The 18,198-nt window shown below is 46.7% G+C and overlaps 2 protein-coding genes across 3 annotated transcripts in view; one reads left to right on the top strand and one right to left on the bottom strand.

Moving 5' to 3' along the window:
* Positions 1 to 5,195, bottom strand: part of KIF15 (kinesin family member 15) — a 39,388-nt gene extending 34,193 nt beyond the window's left edge. For both annotated transcript variants that reach the window (XM_068152806.1, XM_068152807.1), the window contains exons 1-3: positions 5,112 to 5,195; positions 2,698 to 2,734; positions 800 to 983 (exon numbers count right to left, since the gene is read on the bottom strand). In XM_068152806.1, coding sequence (XP_068008907.1) covers positions 800 to 983; positions 2,698 to 2,734; positions 5,112 to 5,130 — 240 coding nt within the window. In that variant the 5' untranslated portion in view covers positions 5,131 to 5,195. The remainder of the gene's footprint in view (positions 1 to 799; positions 984 to 2,697; positions 2,735 to 5,111) is intronic.
* Positions 5,196 to 5,337: 142 nt separating this feature from the next.
* On the top strand, positions 5,338 to 9,313 carry KIAA1143 (KIAA1143 ortholog). Its single transcript, XM_068152805.1, has 3 exons — positions 5,338 to 5,512; positions 7,305 to 7,464; positions 8,270 to 9,313. Exons 1-3 carry the CDS (start codon positions 5,405 to 5,407, stop codon positions 8,485 to 8,487), a joined length of 486 nt encoding a protein of 161 aa, XP_068008906.1. The 5' UTR covers positions 5,338 to 5,404; the 3' UTR covers positions 8,488 to 9,313.
* The last annotated feature ends 8,885 nt before the right edge of the window (positions 9,314 to 18,198 follow it).

The following is an 18,198-nucleotide window of genomic DNA, read 5'->3' as shown; positions in this document are numbered from 1 at the left end:
GAAAAGGCACTTGGCACCACTCATTTCAGTAGCTCTTCTATCAGAGTGTTCTATGCCACAACTTTATAACATATAAAATCAATGTATTCCTTAAGTTTAGACACGTATCATGAGCCCTGGAGTTCTCACAGCAAAACAATACATCCCAGGGCTGTGTGACATAAGACACTCCTCCTCAAAAAGGTTTATCCATAGAATCATTTATTGCTTGATAAACAGGAAGAAAAATAAAACTCAGCATCATAGTAACAGCTTCCAAATACATATTACAGAATAAAACTAAACTGAAGGCTCTTCCTCCCAGTATTACCCATCCCAGATAAACAATGCATCTGTGTAGCAGGCAAATGGATAAGAAGGAAATCTACAAAATAGAATATAAACTCTTAAGTTCCTAATATACAAATCCCATCTTTAATATGAGCTGCTTACTGCCAGCTATTTTCATTGGAATACAAATTCTTAAGTTCCTAATATACAAACCCAATCTTTCATATTAGCTACTGACTGCCAGCTATTTTCATGCTTATCTCAACAGGTGGGTTTATTTTCTATCTACTCTGTAACTTACCAATAGAAAGTTCACTTTGAATTTAATTAAAGACATTAACAGTTAACCCCCCCCTCCCCAAATACTATGAGAACTATAGTGTAACATTTCTGTATTCTAACCACATATTCTAATCTGATCACATCAAACAAGACCTCAGGCATTACCTCTTCGGAAAGGTTTAGTGTGGCAGTTGCCAAACTTTGGGGGAAAACTGCAGCATCGTGGCAAGATTGTGGATGTTCTTACCTGTGTTGTTTCCATATTTGCAACATAATCAAAGGTGAAGATCTTTGGCTCAGGCTTGGAGTGCAGGCGAATGGTAGTTGATGACAGCACAGACAAACACAAGCCTTGCTCTCCATCGGTGAGCGCGGCTGCCTCTGAAGGGGGGCGGACCCTTACGTAAACTTTGATAGCATCACCTTCAACACTAAATGAACATCTATGCATTAGATCACTTTGCAATAGACCCATCAGCTGTCTGAGAACATGAAACCACAAAATAAACCCCAGATTTAAGGATGAGGTCACATTGGAAATGTCCTACTTGTAGCTGCCTACGTCGATTCACTACAAGCCACAGATTTATTGCAGGTAGATTTAAAACCAGATTCCCTGGCAGATTTAAACCCATAGGACATGAAATTACTGCAATTGATTGCTGCTGCTTGTAACTTTACTCTAAAAGGACACCTTCCACCATGAGCTTGAGATATAGAAAACCAGTGTTATAATAAAGGTTTTGGTAGTTTCTAAGATTACAAGTTTCAAGCATCCTTAACACTGGAAGTTACAAAAGACTCTTAAATGGAACTGGCGATGCTACGCTCCAGCAAGAAAGTTACTAATGTTTGAGTATATAACATTAAATAAATAAATTCTTATGTGAAGTGGTAGCAAACTTAGCTGTATTTTAAGTCATTCTTTCCCAAAAAGCATCTATAGCATGAGTGTATTATGGATTTTCATTTTTTGGCAAACAAGGGAAAAAAAGAGAACAGCTTTAAAAGTGGAGGAAGAACTTGTGTGGGGTTGGGGAGTACCAGAGAGGAAAGGGCAAAAAAAGAACAGGAAGCACCTGAGAAAAGGAAGAAGATAGACTGGACTTAAGATGCATGTCATGAACTTGCTGAATGTATTTTCATGAGACAATATTATTCTGAGTTGTGGCACAAACTGTTTCTATTTAGAGAAGGGCCTTTTATTTTAGCTTAGGACTTGCTCATGGAATTGAAATTCCTTGCTGAGTATCTCTTAGAGAAATTCTAGAGTCCAGCTGCAGAGTTAGTATCATAGTCAGTCAAGGTTAGAAGGGACCACAAGGATCATCTAGTTCCAACCCCCCTGCCATGGGCAGGGACACCCCACACTAGATCAGCCTGGCCAGAGCCTCATCCAGCCTGGGCTTAAACACCTCCAGGGACGGGGCCTCAACCACCTTCCTGGACAACCCATTCCAGGGCTTCACCACTCATGGTGAAGAACTTCCTCCTCACATCCAGCCTGAATCTCCCCACCTCCAGCTTCATTCCATTCCCCCTAGTCCTATCACTACCTGAGATCCTGAGCAGTCCTTCCCCAGCCTTCCTGTAGGCCCCCTTCAGATACTGGAAGGCCACAATGAGGTCACCTCGGAGCCTTCTCTTCTCCAGACTGAACAGCCCCAACTCCTTCAGTCTGTCCTCACAGGAGAGGTGCTCCAGCCCTCTGCTCATCCTCATGGCCCTTCTCTGGACACCTTCCAGCACCTCCAGATCCCTCTTGTAATAGGGGCTGCAGAACTGGATGCAGTACTCCAGGTGGGATCTCACCAGAGCTGAGCAGAGGGGGAGGATCACCTCCCTCGACCTGCTGGCCACACTTCTTTTGATGCAGCCCAGGATCTGATTGGGAATTTACTACATTGCAGCATTCCAGGAGAAATGTGACACCTCAGAACATCACTTTTATTAGAAGAACTTACTAAATAAATAAATAAAAGGAAATGAGGGGAGAAAGGCAACAATCTTGTGCAGGAAAACGTTGAGGAAAAAACCCAAACCAAACAACCCTTTAAATTATTTCACAAAATTAAACTGGGTTTTGTTTGCAGTTTTTGTGCAATGTGACTGTCCCCATACAGGAATCAGCTGATGCTACTTTACCTAGGTGAGTTCAAAGGTAGTGCAGAGTCACGTGAATCTGCAAAAGTGAAAGAGAGAAAAATTAAACAGAAAATTACTTCTCAACCCCCCTCCCCCATTATAGAATAGAATTAACCAGGTTGGAAAAGACCTCAGAGATCATAGAGTCCAACCTATCATCCAACACTATCTAATCAACTAAACCAATGCACCAAGTGACCAATCCAGTCTCTTCCTAAACACCTCCAGGGATGGTGACTCCACCACCTCCCTGGGCAGCACATTCCAATGGCCAATCTCTCTTTCTGTGAAGAGCTTCTTTGTAACATCCAGCCTAAACCTTCCCTGGCACAGCTTGAGACTGTGTCCTCTTGTTCTGGTGCTGGTTGCCTGGGAGAAGAGACCAACCCCCACCTGGCTACACCCTCCTTTCAGGTAGTCGTAGAGAGCAATAAGGTCTCTCCTGTAAGCAATACTGAGAGGAATGGAGAGCCTTAGAAATACCTGCTTTGTGCATGAGCTAGAACTGCACAGAAATATTTAACTGTCTTCCTTTGACAGAAAGCTTGCAGTTTCTTGGAAAGGTAGAGATGGAAAGGTAGAGAAAGGTCCAGGCCTGCAACGTGAGCATGCACCCTGCAGTAAGTGTGCACTAAGCAACCTCTTAAATTAATGTATATAAGGCTTACAAAGAGAAATTGGGAGAATTAAATGTGAACAGTATTATATAGTCCCCACTGCATTTTAAACATGGATAAAACCATACAGCATGGAAGAGTTTTACTGACCTGACTGCAAACCCTCAATTTTCTAGAGCTCCACGAGGGAGGAGCCGCTTCATTTTCACTTTTATGAAGGAATATTGAGCACTCTGTAAAGCAGAAAGCTCTCCTGCACATGAGCATCAGTCTGCACAGCTTTGCATTTCAGGTGGCAACTGACCTCAGAGATCACCTGCTCCAACCTCCTGACCATGGGGAGGGACACCTTTCAGAATGGCAGAAACATTCAGGTTGGAAGAGACCCTCAGGATCACCCAGTCCAACTGATAACCCTACTCTACAAAGTTCATCCCCTAAACTGTATCCCCAAGCACCACATCCAAATGATCTTTAAACATAGCCAGGGTTGCTGACTCAACCACCTCCCTGGGTAGCACATATCTGCACCTCTACTAGACTCAGCTGCTCAAGGCCTCATCCTGCCTGACATGCAACACCCCCATGGAGGAGGCAGCCACAACCTCCCTGGGCAGCCTGTCCCAGAGTCTCATCATCCTCAGACTGAAGAACTTCTTCCTAAGCTCCAGTCTAACCTGCTCTCCCTCAGCTTCAAACCATTCCCCCTGTCCTGTCTCTAGACACCCTTAAGTCCCTCTGCAGCCTTCCTACAGAATCTCTTCAAGTGCTGGAAGGCAGCTAGAAGGTCCCCCAAGAGGGGACACATTAACCCACAGGTAGATACAGTGACTTGGCTTCCACTTCAGCATGAATCTGACACAGCATCATGTCACATAACTTAGTCAAAGATCTAACTAACAGAAGCAAACCACTAAAACAAGTGGAATTACAATTAAAGGTGGTTTGCCAAAACAGTCTGATAATAAAGCCCTCGTAAAGTCTTTGAAAGTGCAGAGGTTTTCTTCTTTTAAAGCACGATTAATAAAGGTATGCAAAGATCCTAACCTTCTCACTACCCCTCACCCTTCGTCAGCACCCTGCTGTTGCTACGCCAGCCTTTTGCCTTCGATTCACACAACATCTGAGAGACGTGCTGGGCTTTAATTCGGTTTTTATTCTTCAAGTGCAGAGGGAAATCACTGGCTGTCACCCGAGAGCTTGAAGGGCTGCATTCGTAGGCACAGAATTGCTTTGGTTGGCAGAGACTCCGGAGAGCACCGAGCCCAGCCCTTCGCCCAGCCCTTCACCAAGCGCTAAGTCCGCCGCTAAACCGTATCCCTCACACCGCATCTTCAGCCTTCGCTGGAAGGTCTGCAGGACGCCACAGCTACAAAATCGCAACTAATGAAGCCCGGATGAAACACGGCAGAAGAGCTGACAAAGGCTGGCCGGCTGAGAGGCGCAGGGCTTGCACAGCCTTCCTGCTGGGGAGAGCCGCTTGCGTCCGTCAATCACGAGAACCGCGTCTGGACGGACCGGGGCTAATCTCTCTCCGCGCCGCTCCAACCCTACCGTCCTTCTCCGACACCACCCGGGACACACCGAGCCCCAGAAGATCGGCCCCTCCGTGCGGGGGTGGCTTTCATCTGGTGACATCCCACCGGAGCCGGTCGGCCTCACGGCGCAGAGCCTACAGCGCGGCCTCCTCTCACCCAGCCCCCCCGCCCCCCCCCCCCGGTGCCCAGTTGCTACCCGCACAGAATTGAACGCCCCTCAGCCTCTGCACAGCCTCAGGGCTATGCTGTTCCCCCTCACCTCTCACGCCGGAAGCCATGATCGACGGGAGCCCTGCCGCCCGCCGCGCGTCCCCGGCCGCCTAAACAAAATGGCGGAAGGTTTGAATTTGGCGCTAAGAGCGGCGGGGTGCGTGGCTCCTCCTCCTGCTCGAAGCCAGTCTGGTCGCGGCCATGCGGCTCTGCCGGTCCTTTCCGCTCACGTGATGGAGTGCGTTGCGGCAGGGAGGCGGGGTGCCAATTCTGTCCCACTAGGGCCGCCGTCCGGCCCCCCCGGAAGTAGGCGCGGAGACGGGAGCGCGGCGGGCAGCAGCCATGAGCAAAAGGAACCAGGTTTCCTATGTGCGGCCGGCCGAGCCCGCATTTCTCAGCCGCTTCAAGCGGCAGGTCGGGTATCGGGAGGGGCCCACAGTGGAAACCAAGGTAACGGCCTGGCCCCCGTGGTCGGGCAGCGCGGCCCTCCCCAGCCCTGGGCTACTGCTGCCGCCGCATTCTTGCCTTGCTTCTTTTCCCCTGTTTCCCGGGGATAGGAAGGGGGCAGCTCCCTCTTTATGGCGCCTCCCGTGCCGTGGTGCTTCCGCTGGGGCCTAAATTGAAGCAGCGGGAGCGGCCCCGACCCAGGCGGTGGGATAACGGTACCTCAAGGCTTTGGCTCTGTATGGGAGAGCTAGTTACTCAGATGTGCTGAACGAGTCTTTGTAACTTGCTTTTGCTTCTGTGTTGGAGGTTCAAAGCATGAGCAACAAACTGCTGTGTCCCTCCTCACTGCTGTATTTAATAATTGCAGCCGTGGTGGTGACGGTGCCCTTTGCAGAGCAGCCAGTGCTGACCTCTCAGTGCCTAAGATGTCTGTGGGGCCACAACGGAGCAATGACGTCCCAAGTTTAACTGGCCTTAGAAAGCCCAGGCAGAAAAAGAAACGAGGAAGAAAATATTTAAGAATATATTAAAGAAAATAACTTTTAAAAAAATGTGTAAACATCATACTAATATGTCAGCAGACAAACTGGTGGCATGGGCAGGAAGCTAAGGCGGGGGTTAGTAAGGTTGAGGTCAGCTTGCTCAAAGGCAGTGTTTTCTGAAGGCATTGTGCTTTTTCTGTTTCCAGCATGGTTTTGCATGTGTTTTGTGCTAAGATAGTACAAGATGCCTTGATTATGAGGCCTATCATTATCATCATACAGTATGTACAAAGCTGTTGTTTCTGTTTGATGAGTAAGGAAATGTAAGTTTAACTATGGTTGCCATTAGCTGTAAGTGCTGTTCCTTCAGTTATGTTGTTGCCTAGGTGTACTTGTATGCAGCTGAAAACTAACCTAGCAAAACAAACCCCCACTAGTGACCTTGAGTTGAATAATCTGTGCCACTCTGGGTGTAGAAGCTGTTTGTGAACATTTCTTTTACTGCAGCCTGTCGGCTTTCACCACTTGCTCCATTTGCCTGCATTACCTTTAAAGGATCAACGTGTGTTGTGGCTCTGAAGAGAAAAGAGGCCTCTATCATGTAACCTCCCCAGACTCATCAGTAATGTAGCAGTCACAATGATTTGTTTAAAAAAGACATGATGAGCTGGATAGGTAGGTTTGAGGTAGACTCTGTTTTGTCTACATCTTGGTGAATTCAGTAAATTCTGGTAACACTTTTCCTTATAAGATGAAGTTTTTGGAGGACTTTGTTACACAGAGGTTTCCATGCTAGGAAGTTTATAAAATTTTATCACAAGTGATTCTTCTGTCAAGCAGAGCACAAGTTTGAGAGAGTGGAAGCGGGGCCATGGTGTTCCTTGTGTCAGGAATGCTCACAGTGATTTGGTTAGGCAACCTGAATAACAAAGCCGCTGTGGACCCCATTTGAGCTGTTTTGAGTACAGCTTAGAAAGTGCAGATCTGGACCCATGCCTTTGAGTTGCATGGCAGACAGTGCTTTTGCAATAAAGCTAATGGGCAAAAGGAGTCAATGTCTTGCCTGCCAAGTTCCTGCTGTGTTGGTCTCTAACTGAAAGAGCCCACAGTGCATTTTTGTAGGGAATGCTGTGCCTCAGTGATAGAACTGGAGTGCCGTTTGGACTGGGTGTGCTGGGAGGGCCTTACGCTGACAGCTCTGCCAAGTCTGCTCCCTAACCAGACTGCAAAAGTGAAATCAAAGAGAACTAGCCTTCTCTTAGTGGCTGTGATTTGGTGGTGATCACAGTTGCTTTTATTTCTCTCCTGTCCAGAGAGAGCAGCTTCCACTGGCAGATGATGACAGTGAGAATGGCAGTGACAACGAGGATGAGCAGCCTCAAGTGGTAACGCTGAAAAAAGGGGACTTGACTGCTGAGGAGGCAATGAAAATTAAGCAGCAAATCAGAGAGGCCTCAAAGTCAGACAAAGCAGGTGGATTCCAAACTTTTAATTTCTTACTTTGCAAAGCTAAAGAGAACCCATGAAAGGGACCTTGGAATTTGCTCAGTGTTCTGCTGTTTGAGATTCTGCCCTCTCTTCTTTTGTACCTGTAGTGATTGTCTTCAACTGAAGATCCTTGTCTTCAATTCTCCATATCTCCTTTACATCCTTTCTCCTTCATTTTACTCTATAATTGGTTTGACACAGCTACACTTTTGTTTAATTTCAGGCACCAGCAGCTCCTGTGACTTGCATTTTCTTTTCCAAATGAGTGACACTTTTGCATTAATTTGGCAAATGCAGCTGATTAATGTCCTAGCTGCACTTAGGTGCCTCCTAAGGCAGAACAACATGTAGTGGAACATTGGCATTAGCTCTTTCAAGTCTAGACACAGGGAACTTTTTGATTTCCTGTGTGGAAAAAAATGCCCTTCCATATGGAAATACTTTTCTCCATGGAGGACTGACCCTAGGGGCTGTTGAAAAATAATTTGTTGTTTATCAGCACTCACATTGCTTACTGTTTTTATGCAGCATTTTATAAGTTGTTACTGCTGGTTCAGAGACAAGGAAAAATGATCTGAGGGGAAATGAAACATGCACAGAAGGTGGCAATTACTGCAAGGTCCTTTATCCCAGCATTCATTACAGTCTGTGGAATTGATTTTTCTACTGCTTCTCTAGTTCATCCAGCCTCTGGCACACTAATACATGCAGATCACCAGATCTGGCAGAAGGTGAAGGTCTCTGTGTGTGTGTATAGGCACATGTGCTGATTTGACTGTTTTGGTTACAGGTGCTGAACCAGAACCAGAACCTGCTGATGGAAAAATTATGTTCAGGAAGCCAGCCAAACGGGTATCAGAGAAGTCTTTGGACTTCAATGTAAGTTCAAGTAAGAAGATGAAAGAGGCAAAGAAAACGAAGAGAGAAGCAACTACTCCTCAGAGTACAGCTAAGCAAATCAAAAATAGCAGTCTTCTCTCATTTGATGATGAGGAAAATGATGATTAGGAGGTGTATTTTTTTTTCCTCTTTTACTTACCCTTCTAGGCATCTGAGTAAGACTGAAGATTTTCCTAGAAACCAAGGCAGGGTGTCTGAGTCTTCTCTTTGCTGTAATCCAGCTAGAGAAATACAGTGTAGACCTAGGAAGAGCTGAGGCCCTGGACAAACAGGATATCATATCTTTGTTTTAAAAGAGAATGCAACCATGTGTGTAACAGCTACTCAAAAATGAGTAGCACAATGTACATTGACCTATCCAGTTTATATACATTTTCAAAACATTGTTTTGTTTTGGTTTTAATTTCAACATTTAAAATATTCTCCATCACTTAAAAAAAAAAAAGGTGTTTCTTCTCTTATTTATTTGCCTTAGTGGGTTCTTGAGTGTTTTTTACCTGTTACTGTTGACTTGCCATTCAAAAGAGAGAGACTTCGTTACTGCAGAACAGAGACTGACTTCTGTCTCGTAGCTTAACCGAAGTCTCTGTGACTTTTGCCTGGGTGCTTTGGCAGAGCAGATCCTTGCAGAGCCCTTGCAGCTGCTAAAATCAGTAGTCTTAACCCTGCAGCCTGCAGGTGAATGCAGCCTAAGAAGCATCACATTCATTCAAATTGATTGTGCAGCACGATACAGACTTTGGATCGTCATTGATGGTATCAAGTGATGCAAAGGAAAGATGTCCAAGCCCTTTGATGATCTGGATGAGGGCATTGAGTCCATCATCAGTAAATTTGCTGACGACACCAAGCTGGGCGCAAGAGTTGATCTGCTGGAGGGTAGAGAGGCTCTGCAGAGGGACCTCGACAGGCTGGACAGATGGGCAGAGTCCAACGGCATGAGATTGAACACATCCAAGTGCCGGGTTCTGCACATTGGCCACAACAACCCCATGCAGTGCTACAGGCTGGGGTCAGAGTGGCTGGAGAGCAGCCAGGCAGAGAGGGACCTGGGGGTACAGGTCGATGGTAGGCTGAACATGAGCCTGCAGTGTGCCCAGGCAGCCAAGAGGGCCAATGGCATCCTGGCCTGCATCAAGAACAGTGTGGCCAGCAGGAGCAGGGAGGTCATTCTGCCCCTGTATACTGCACTGGTTAGGCCACACCTCGAGTACTGTGTCCAGTTCTGGGCCCCTCAGTTTAGGAAGGAGGTTGACTTGCTGGAACGAGTCCAGAGAAGGGCAACAAAGTTGGTGAGGGGTTTGGAACACAAGCCCTATGAGGAAAGACTGAGGGAGCTGGGGTTGCTCAGCCTGGAGAAGAGGAGACTCAGGGGTGACCTTATCACTCTCTACAACTACCTGAAGGGAGGTTGTAGACAGGCGGATGATGGTCTCTTCTCCCAGGCACCCAGTACCAGAACAAGAGGACACAGTCTCAGGCTGCGCCAGGGGAGGTTCAGGTTGGATGTTAGGAAGAAGTTCTATACAGAAAGAGTGATTGCCCATTGGAATGAGCTGCCCAGGGAGGTGGTGGAGTCACCATCATTGGAGGTGTTCAGGAGGAGACTTGCTGGGGTGCTTGGTGCCATGGGTTAGCTGTTTGGGTGGGTTGGATTGGTTGATGGGTTGGACACGATGATCTTGAAGGTCTCTTCCAACCTGGTTTGGTTTATTCTAATAAAGGTTTATTCTATTCTAATAAAGGTTAGCACAGTGATGGGCCCAGTGGTTTGCTCCTGGGTTTGGTTTGTTCTTTTGAAGTATATTTGGTCCAGCTGGCTATCTATGTGTTCAGAATTATTTGGGATTTCACACAGCTAAGTGAAAAAACAACAACAACAACACCACACACACAAAAAAACCCAAACAAATAACAAACCAAACCCCAACAACAGATTTCATCTTTTAAGTTGTGGAAAAGCATTAGTTTGGTTTTCTTCAAGTAGGAAACTGGAAACAGGAAGTTGATGAAATATTATAGCCTGTGATACAAAGCTTTACATTGTTCTGTTGCCCATGTTCAGGACACTGAAAGTGACCATTGGAAATTGAGTAGCACTGAGAGCTTTACATTGTGATACAAAGCTTTACATTGTTCTGTTGCCCATGCTCAAGACACTGAAAGTGACCATTGGAAATTGAGTAGCACTGAGAGCTGATGGGATTTGGAAGGAGGTGCTTGCAATAGGACTGGTGAATGTGACATGATCTGGAAGGACGGTGTGTTCTGTAGCCACACCTGAGGCTGCTGCAGAATTACAGGGTAGGAGGCAATGAAACCAGTTTTGTTGCAGGACATTCCAAATTATCTCATCTGTAAGGCTTCATTGAGGAGCACATTAGGAGGTGGCTGTGTGAAACAGATGGGTTTAGTTTGTTCATCTGGTATTAAACAATTAGTTCTATTGTTTTTTTAAGTGGCCCTAAGACATTTTAATGGGAATTTCAATACCTAAAATGGCATTTTTTGGTCACCTGTTGATGAGGCCTCTTAGGACTGCTACCTGTCCCTGTACACACCATCTTCCTGCAGTTCAAGATCAGATGCAAGCCTGTGTGCTGTTTCACACTAATGCTGTCAGTGCATGTTACCCTGATTTGGAAAAATTAATCCTTTCAAGAAAATTACAAACAAGGTTTAAAAATTGGATATCTAGGGCTGGTTGTAGCACTGGTCTGACAGATACTAGAATTGCCAAGGGGGTATCATAGTATCAGTCAAGGTGGAAGGGACCACAAGGATCATCTAGTTCCAACCCCCCTGCCATGGGCAGGGACACCCCACACTAGATCAGGCTGGCCAGAGCCTCATCCAGCCTGGGCTTAAACACCTCCAGGGACGGGGCCTCGACCACCTCCCTGGACAACCCATTCCAGGGCTTCACCACTCTCATGGGGAAGAACCTCCTCCTCACATCCAGCCTGAATCTCCCCACCTCCAGCTTCATTCCATTGCCCCTAGTCCTATCACTACCTGAGATCCTGAGAAGTCCTTCCCCAGCCTTCTTGTAGGCCCCTTTCAGATACTGGAATGCCACAATTAGGTCACTTCAGAGCCCTCTCTTCTCCAGACTGAACAGCCCCAACTCCTTCAGTCTGTCCTCATAGGAGAGGGGCTCCAGCCCTCTGCTCATCCTTGTGGCCCTTCTCTGAACAGCTTCCAGCACCTCCAGATCCCTCTTGTAATAGGGGCTCCAGAACTGGACACAGTACTCCAGGTGGGATCTCACCAGAGCTGAGTAGAGGGGGAGGGTCACCTCCCTTGACCTGCTGGCCACACTTCTCCTGATGCAGCCCAGGGTGCAATGTGACAGCTTGATTATTCCCATGGGGACATGTTGCAGTTGTAAATCCATCATTTGTCTGTGTTCTGCACATAGAAAATAAGAAAATCAAATATAGGAAGAAGAAATACAGATTCCAAAGGCCCCAGGGATTAATCTTTCCATTTATTGTGTATACTTAAAGCTTGTTTGAGTCCATTTAATGTGTATCTACAGCCATGAGAAATCTGGTCTCATTACAGTATACTGAAGGAATATTTGGGTGTATTTCAATACTGGCTTGCTGAGAGTCATCTGAAAGGACAAATTAACCATTGAGAGCTTACAACTTTACTGGTTCTGTTCATTGGCACAAAAATAAACTTCCTTACATTTATCCTTGCAGAGCCTGGAAGCTCTTCACTTTAGCTGTGAGGCAATTTAGGAAATGTGGCTAGCAAGAGGTAAAGGCTTGCCAATGAGCAGAGGGAATTTGGATTTACTCTAACATCACACCGAATCAGGGAATGTTAGGGGTTGGAAGAGACATTAAAAAGTCATCCAGTCCAATCCTCCTGCCAAAGCAGGAGCACCTAGGGCAGGTTGCATCCAAAGCTCCCCAATAAGCACCTGATTTGGCATTGTTTGAGTCTGGTCGATAATTGCATTTAACAAAAAGTATAACTTCTAGTGAAAGATTGGGAGATTGAAGGCCAGTAAAAAGAGACTTGTCTCCAAATCTTGGGTGCAGTACCTCTGCTCAATCATGCTGCTTGCCCTACAACTTCATGACAGATGTCTGGAATGCAAATAAATTAAATGGTTTAATTGGATATGTAGAGAAGATTCCAGGGGGACCTTGGAGCTGCCTTCAGTACCTGAAGAGATCCTCCAGGAAGGCTGCAGAGGGACTTTTCTTGAAGGTGTCTAGAGACAGGACAAGGGGGAATGGTTTGAAGCTGAGGGGGAGCAGGGTTAGACTAGAGCTTAGGAAGAAGTTCTTCAGTCTGAGGGTGGTGAGACTCTGGAAGAGGCTGCCCAGGGAGGTTGTGGCTGCCTCCTCCCTGGGGGTGTTGCAGGTCAGGCAGGATGAGGCCTTGAGCAGCTGAGTCTAATTGAGAGGTATCCCTGGCCATGGTGGGGAGGTTGGAGGAGATGATCTCTGAGGTCCCTTCCAACCTGAGCCATTCTATGATGATTCTATGATCATGCAAGTTGTGTTGTTCTTCAGGCAATGCAGCAGGGGACAGATAGGTAAAGGTGTAAACTCAGTTTATTTCCTTTATTTTAACTGTGATGTGTAGTGTTCTAACCAGGAGGAGACCTTTGTGTTCACTGCATTTCAGTAGCAATGACTAATTAAGTATATTTGTGAAGAGGTGAGAGTGATGCACAAAAGCATTTTAGTCAAGTAGTCTTGTGAAAATTCAGTGTTCTTCATGTGACACAGCAGGAAAATGACACAACACTGTCACCTCCCTGTGACACCTGGGACTGAAGAGAGCAGTTGCTCATTTGGGAAAGAACTGTGACACTGTCTTAAGCAATCACCTGCCTGAAGCAATGGGCCATGGAAAAATCATCATCTCAAGAACTTCCTAATGAAAGGGAAGCCAAAGTAAGGACATGGAACATGGGGCTGACTGGAGTGGACAATTTTCCTGGCTCTTTCTTTTTCTCTCTTTCTTCCCTGCCCCCATCCCTGGTCCTTTCCCCCTCCTGGGGATGGGGAATCTATGTGTGTATTTTTCTTGTCTTGTGGAGCTTGTGGAGGTTGGACTCGATGATCCTCGAGGTCTCTTCCAATCTCAGTTATACTGTGATACCGTGATACTGAGTGTGGGAAAAGCACTGTGGAGGAGCAAAGTGAAAGTAGATGAGACTTGTTACCTAATCTGGGAATCTTGGTTGGATGTGGCCTGTTACTTAATTTGGGAATCCTGTACAATTTTCATCAATAAAATCTTTGATGTTTCCTTGTTCATTAAGATTCCAAAACATCTATTGATGGTGGTGTTAGTTCTTGCTGCTCTTAGCTGAGCAGTAAGCTGGAACAGACCTGGTGGAGTGCAGTAGCATTGCAGCAGTGGATACTGGCAGTGGAGGCTTTTTATTGTTTTGCAAGGGTGCTTGGATGCCATCAGGATCAGGGAGGAGCTCTCTCAGCTTTCTTTCTTTTGAAGAAAGTGGATCTTTAGATGATGGGAATCGAGGGGAATCCTCAAGAATGCTGCATTTTGAGATAGAAATTGCAAAGCCATGGGACAGAGGAGCAGGAAAATGCATGTGTGGGCAGGTGGCCCATGAGTTCCTACCCTTGGCTGTATTTCCAGCCTGGCTGATGAGGTTATTTTTTCTTAAATAAACCCAGATTTGTTGTACTGCCAATGTCCATATCATTGGCCTAATCAGGAAGGGATGAGTCAAGAATTCTGCTCTGATAGTTTTCCAGGAAGTATCATTTGGGGGATGAAAGGCTGTGTTTTGCAGACTCTGAGCACCAGGAGCCTGTATTTAGCTGCTTTAATTACAGGTCCTCTAAGTTTGATCACAGGACTTAATGTCTTTTTTTTTTCACAGTGCTTCAGTCTGTGATGCAGTTAGGAAGCTGCAGGTTGATAGTGCACGAGGAAGTAGTGGTGTCATGGTTTCAGCTGATTGTTTCCCTTTGTGCTGTAGGGTATTAACAAAGTCATGCTTCACTTGGCTGCAGAGAGCCAGTTGCCTTCTCAAGGACAGGAGGCATGCCTGAAGATGAGTCATTACCTTTGGTACAGCACAAGAGCTATGATATGCAGTCTCAGCAAGTGTTTGTCCATTGGAGTTGCTTCATAACCTACAGCCCTCTGCTGTGGCAGGGTGCCATAAATCAATGCTCTGTGCACTCAGCAAGCAGCAGGGCTGGAGTGAGCAGCTGCCTCTTCAGTATCACCCCTGTATTCCTTGAGCCAGGTGTTAATCTGCAAAAAGATTTTGCTTAGGCTCAGAATAGTTTGGGTTGGAAGAGACCTCCAAAGGTCACCCAGTCCAACCTCCCTGCAGTCAGCAGGGGCATCTTCAACTAGGTCAGGTTGCTCAAAGTCTTGTCAAGCCTGACCTTGAATATCTCCAGGGATGGGGCAACCTGTTGCAGAGTTCTAGCACCCTCATGGTACAGAACTTGTTCCTAACATCTCATCTAAATCTGCACTTCTTTCCTTTCAAACCATGGCCCCTCACCTTACCCCTGCGGCCTTTGCAAACAGTCCCTCTGCAGCCTTCTTGTAGCCCCCTTCAGGAACTGGAAGGCCACTTTTATGTCTCCCTGGAGCCTTCTCTTCTCCAGGCTGAACACCCCCACCTCCTTCAGCCTGTCCTGTAGCAGAGGTGCTCCAGCCCCCAGATCATTTTCATGGCCTCCTCTTGACCCAGTCCATCAGGTCTATGTCCTTCCTGTGTTGTAGGCCCCAGAGCTGGACACAGCACTGCAGGTGAGGTCTTACCAGAGGGAAGTGGCAGAATCACCTCTCTCCATCTGGCCATGTTTCTTTTGATGCAGCCTGTGATTTTCATGCTGTAGACCTCCCCTTTCCACCCCACTTCATTGAGAGCATTCCAGAGGTGGCAGTCACAAGGGCAGCCATTAAAACCAGGGGAGAAGCACCACAGGGTTTCGTGTGAGTGACTGCAACCTCTTGCAGAGTTCCTCAAGATTTCAAGAACCAATCAAATCTCTGAGCAAGCCCCTGAGAAGTAACTTTCTCCTGGGAAAAATGGATGGGACTAGTCAGGAAAATCACAGAAGATTGAATTTCACAATGTTTACCCTGCTGTCATTTCTCATTGCAGTTGAAGCCAGCAGCTGGCAGAAGCAGTTTTTCCTCCGTCAGCAGATGTAAAGTGGCTTTGGTGCCATTCCAATCCATATGGCAAAGGATTCCTTTTCCTTGACTCCTGTGGCAGCCCTCAGTGCACTGCCTGATTAGTTAAGGCCATGGGCAAGAGGGAGCTGCCTTGTAATAGGCAGAATATATAAGAGGAAGGTGTTGTCAGGGCTCCATGGGGTAACGGTGATCACTGCATGCTTTTGTTTCTGATACCATGAAAGAGCTGTTCCCTTAGGGACTGCACAGGAACAACCAACCTTGAAAGGGCAGATTATAAAACTATGAGGAAAATGGTTAACAGCAGGCTGAAGGGCAAAGAGAAGCACTTAAAAACCATCGAGATCTGCCTGCAGGCTATTTAAGAACATTGTATTAGAGGCACAGATGGTTTGTATACCTCTGAGCAAAAAACACAGCCGATGAGGAAGAATGAAACTCAGGGTTCCATGGGAGACAAGCGTGAATGGAGAGAGGCTGAAAACATCCCTGCAAGATGACAACTGAGTGACAGGCTGGGGAATGTCATCAGGAGAGGGGAACGTGTCAGTGCTACGAAAAAGGCTGTAGCAGCTGCTGATTGGATCCCCAGCATGAAACACTGAAAAGAGTGATTCTAGGAACATGTTGAGTGCTTTGCCTTGGAAAACAGGGCTTCTCAGGTGAGACTTCACCACAAAAATGACTGGGCTCTTGACTTGGGTTAGCTAGCACGAGCCAAAATCCCAGTAAAGCCAAAGCAGTCTGCAGGTTTAATGTGTGACCTCAGAATCACATATTGATAGGGCTTGGAAGGGACCTCCAGAGATCAAGTCCAGCCCTCCTGTTAGAGCAGGACCACCCAGGGCAGATCACACAGGAACAGATCCAGCCAGGTTTTGAAAGTCTCCAGAGAAGGAGGCTCCACAATCTCTCTGAGCATGCCTAATTTAAGATTAAAGGAGAAACATTGTTTCTCTCCACCAGGACTTTAATTCCATCTTGTGTTACATTCAGTGCCAAAAATGACGGGTTTAATCTTTGCCGAAGAAGGTGGAGATTATGATCAGGGGGCTGGAACACCTCTGCTATGAGGACAGGCTGAGGGAGCTGGGGTGTATCAGCCTGGAGAAGAGCAGGCTCCCGGGAGACCTAACAGCAGCCTGCCAGTACCTGAAGGGGACTACAAGGATGGGGAGAGACTGTTTATGAAGGCCTGCAGTGACAGGACGAGGGGCAATGGGTTTAAGCTGGAGCAGAGCAAATTTAGATTGGATGTTAGGAACAAGTGGTTGAGGCCCCATGCCTGGAGATATTCCACATGAGACTCAGTGAGGCCCTGGACAACCTGATCTAGTTGGGGATGTCCCTGCTGATTGCAAGGAGGTCAGATTAGATGACCTTGGGAGGTCCCTTCCTGCTCAGACTGTCCTATGATAAATTATTAGACTCCTAAAACTAATAAAAGCAAAAGGCCCTGGTGCAGCTCTGGGCTGAGAAGGAGGTGATCTGATAAAGGTGCAGGGATGTTTGCAGAGCTATTTTTACACCAGTGTGCAGGTGGGCAGATGTGGAATTCTGCTGTCATGAGAACACAAACAAACTGGTTATAAATTAGAAGGGGAGTATCTGAAGTATCATGACTCTGATGATGTGTGCAAAGAAAGTGCCCTTGTGAAATCAGTGAGATTCTGGTTTAAAACCAAGGAGAGGCTGTCGTGGCAGTAAACACTTGGTGCACACAGAGCCCTGGCATCTGGGCTGCTTTATTCTGCCCTGTTAAATTGAAACAAACAGCTCAGCTGCCAGAGTCTCTTCCTCTCTCCTCTGCCATGCCAGCTATCTCGAGAGCAGAGATCAGGCAATTTTCTGATTAGTGCCACAGCAGCAGCAGCAGCAGCTTTGTAACTTAAGGGCTACATAAAATTGATGGAGCAGTGAGAAGAGCTTCAATCAGTTTCATGACTTTCATAAGTGATGGCAGGCAGGCCGTGTGCGTGCGGAAAGCTGCTGCTGTTGGAGCTGTTTATCCCACGGACAACAACATTCACAAGAGGGATTTTCAAAGCCACCTGTGGGAATCTGATGAGAGTTACAAGACTTGTTCCTTTGAGCTGCTTTGTATTTAACTGTTAATCCTGCCAAATTGTTTCAAATAGTTGGTAGAAATCAAAATTAGAGGAGGGTCACACGGAGCAAGTTTTGAAATTTCATTGGAATGCTTAATGTGCTTATAAGCAGTGGGTATAGACTCATAGAATGGTTTGGGTTGGAAGGGACTTCCAAAGGCCATTTAGTCCAACACCCCTGCAGTCAGCAGGGACAGCCTCCACTAGATCAGGTTGCTCAGAGCCTTGTCAAGCCTCACCTTGAGGTCCCAAGGATGGGGCCTCAACCACCTCCCTGGGCAACCTGTTGCAGTGTTCCAGCACCCTCATGGTGCAGAACTTGATCCTCACATCCAATCTAAATCTGCTCTGCTCTCATTTCAAATCATTGTTCCTCGTCCTGTCACTGCAGGCCTTTGCAAACAGTCCCTCTGCAGCCCTCTTGTAGCCCCCTTCAGGTACTGGCAGGCTGCTATTAGGTCTCCCTGGAGCCTTCTTTTCTCCAGGCTGAACAGGCCCAGCTCCATCAGGCTGTTCCTCATAGCAGAAGTGCTCCACCTCCCTG

This window comes from Melanerpes formicivorus, unplaced genomic scaffold (assembly GCF_026170545.1).
Source record: "Melanerpes formicivorus ecotype bairdi unplaced genomic scaffold, bMelFor1.0.p_v2 SCAF_24, whole genome shotgun sequence".
Lineage (NCBI taxonomy): Eukaryota > Metazoa > Chordata > Aves > Piciformes > Picidae > Melanerpes > Melanerpes formicivorus.
This window is presented reverse-complemented; position numbering and strand designations above follow the sequence as displayed.

Excerpts from the sequence above, each read along its gene's own strand:
- KIAA1143 (XM_068152805.1), top strand. The coding sequence starts at position 5,405 with ATGAGCAAAAGGAACCAGGTTTCCTATGTGCGGCCGGCCGAGCCCGCA. Across the intron at positions 5,513-7,304 it reads GGCCCACAGTGGAAACCAAG|AGAGAGCAGCTTCCACTGGC; the intron begins GTAACGGCCTGG and ends TCTCCTGTCCAG. Across the intron at positions 7,465-8,269 it reads CTCAAAGTCAGACAAAGCAG|GTGCTGAACCAGAACCAGAA; the intron begins GTGGATTCCAAA and ends TTTTGGTTACAG.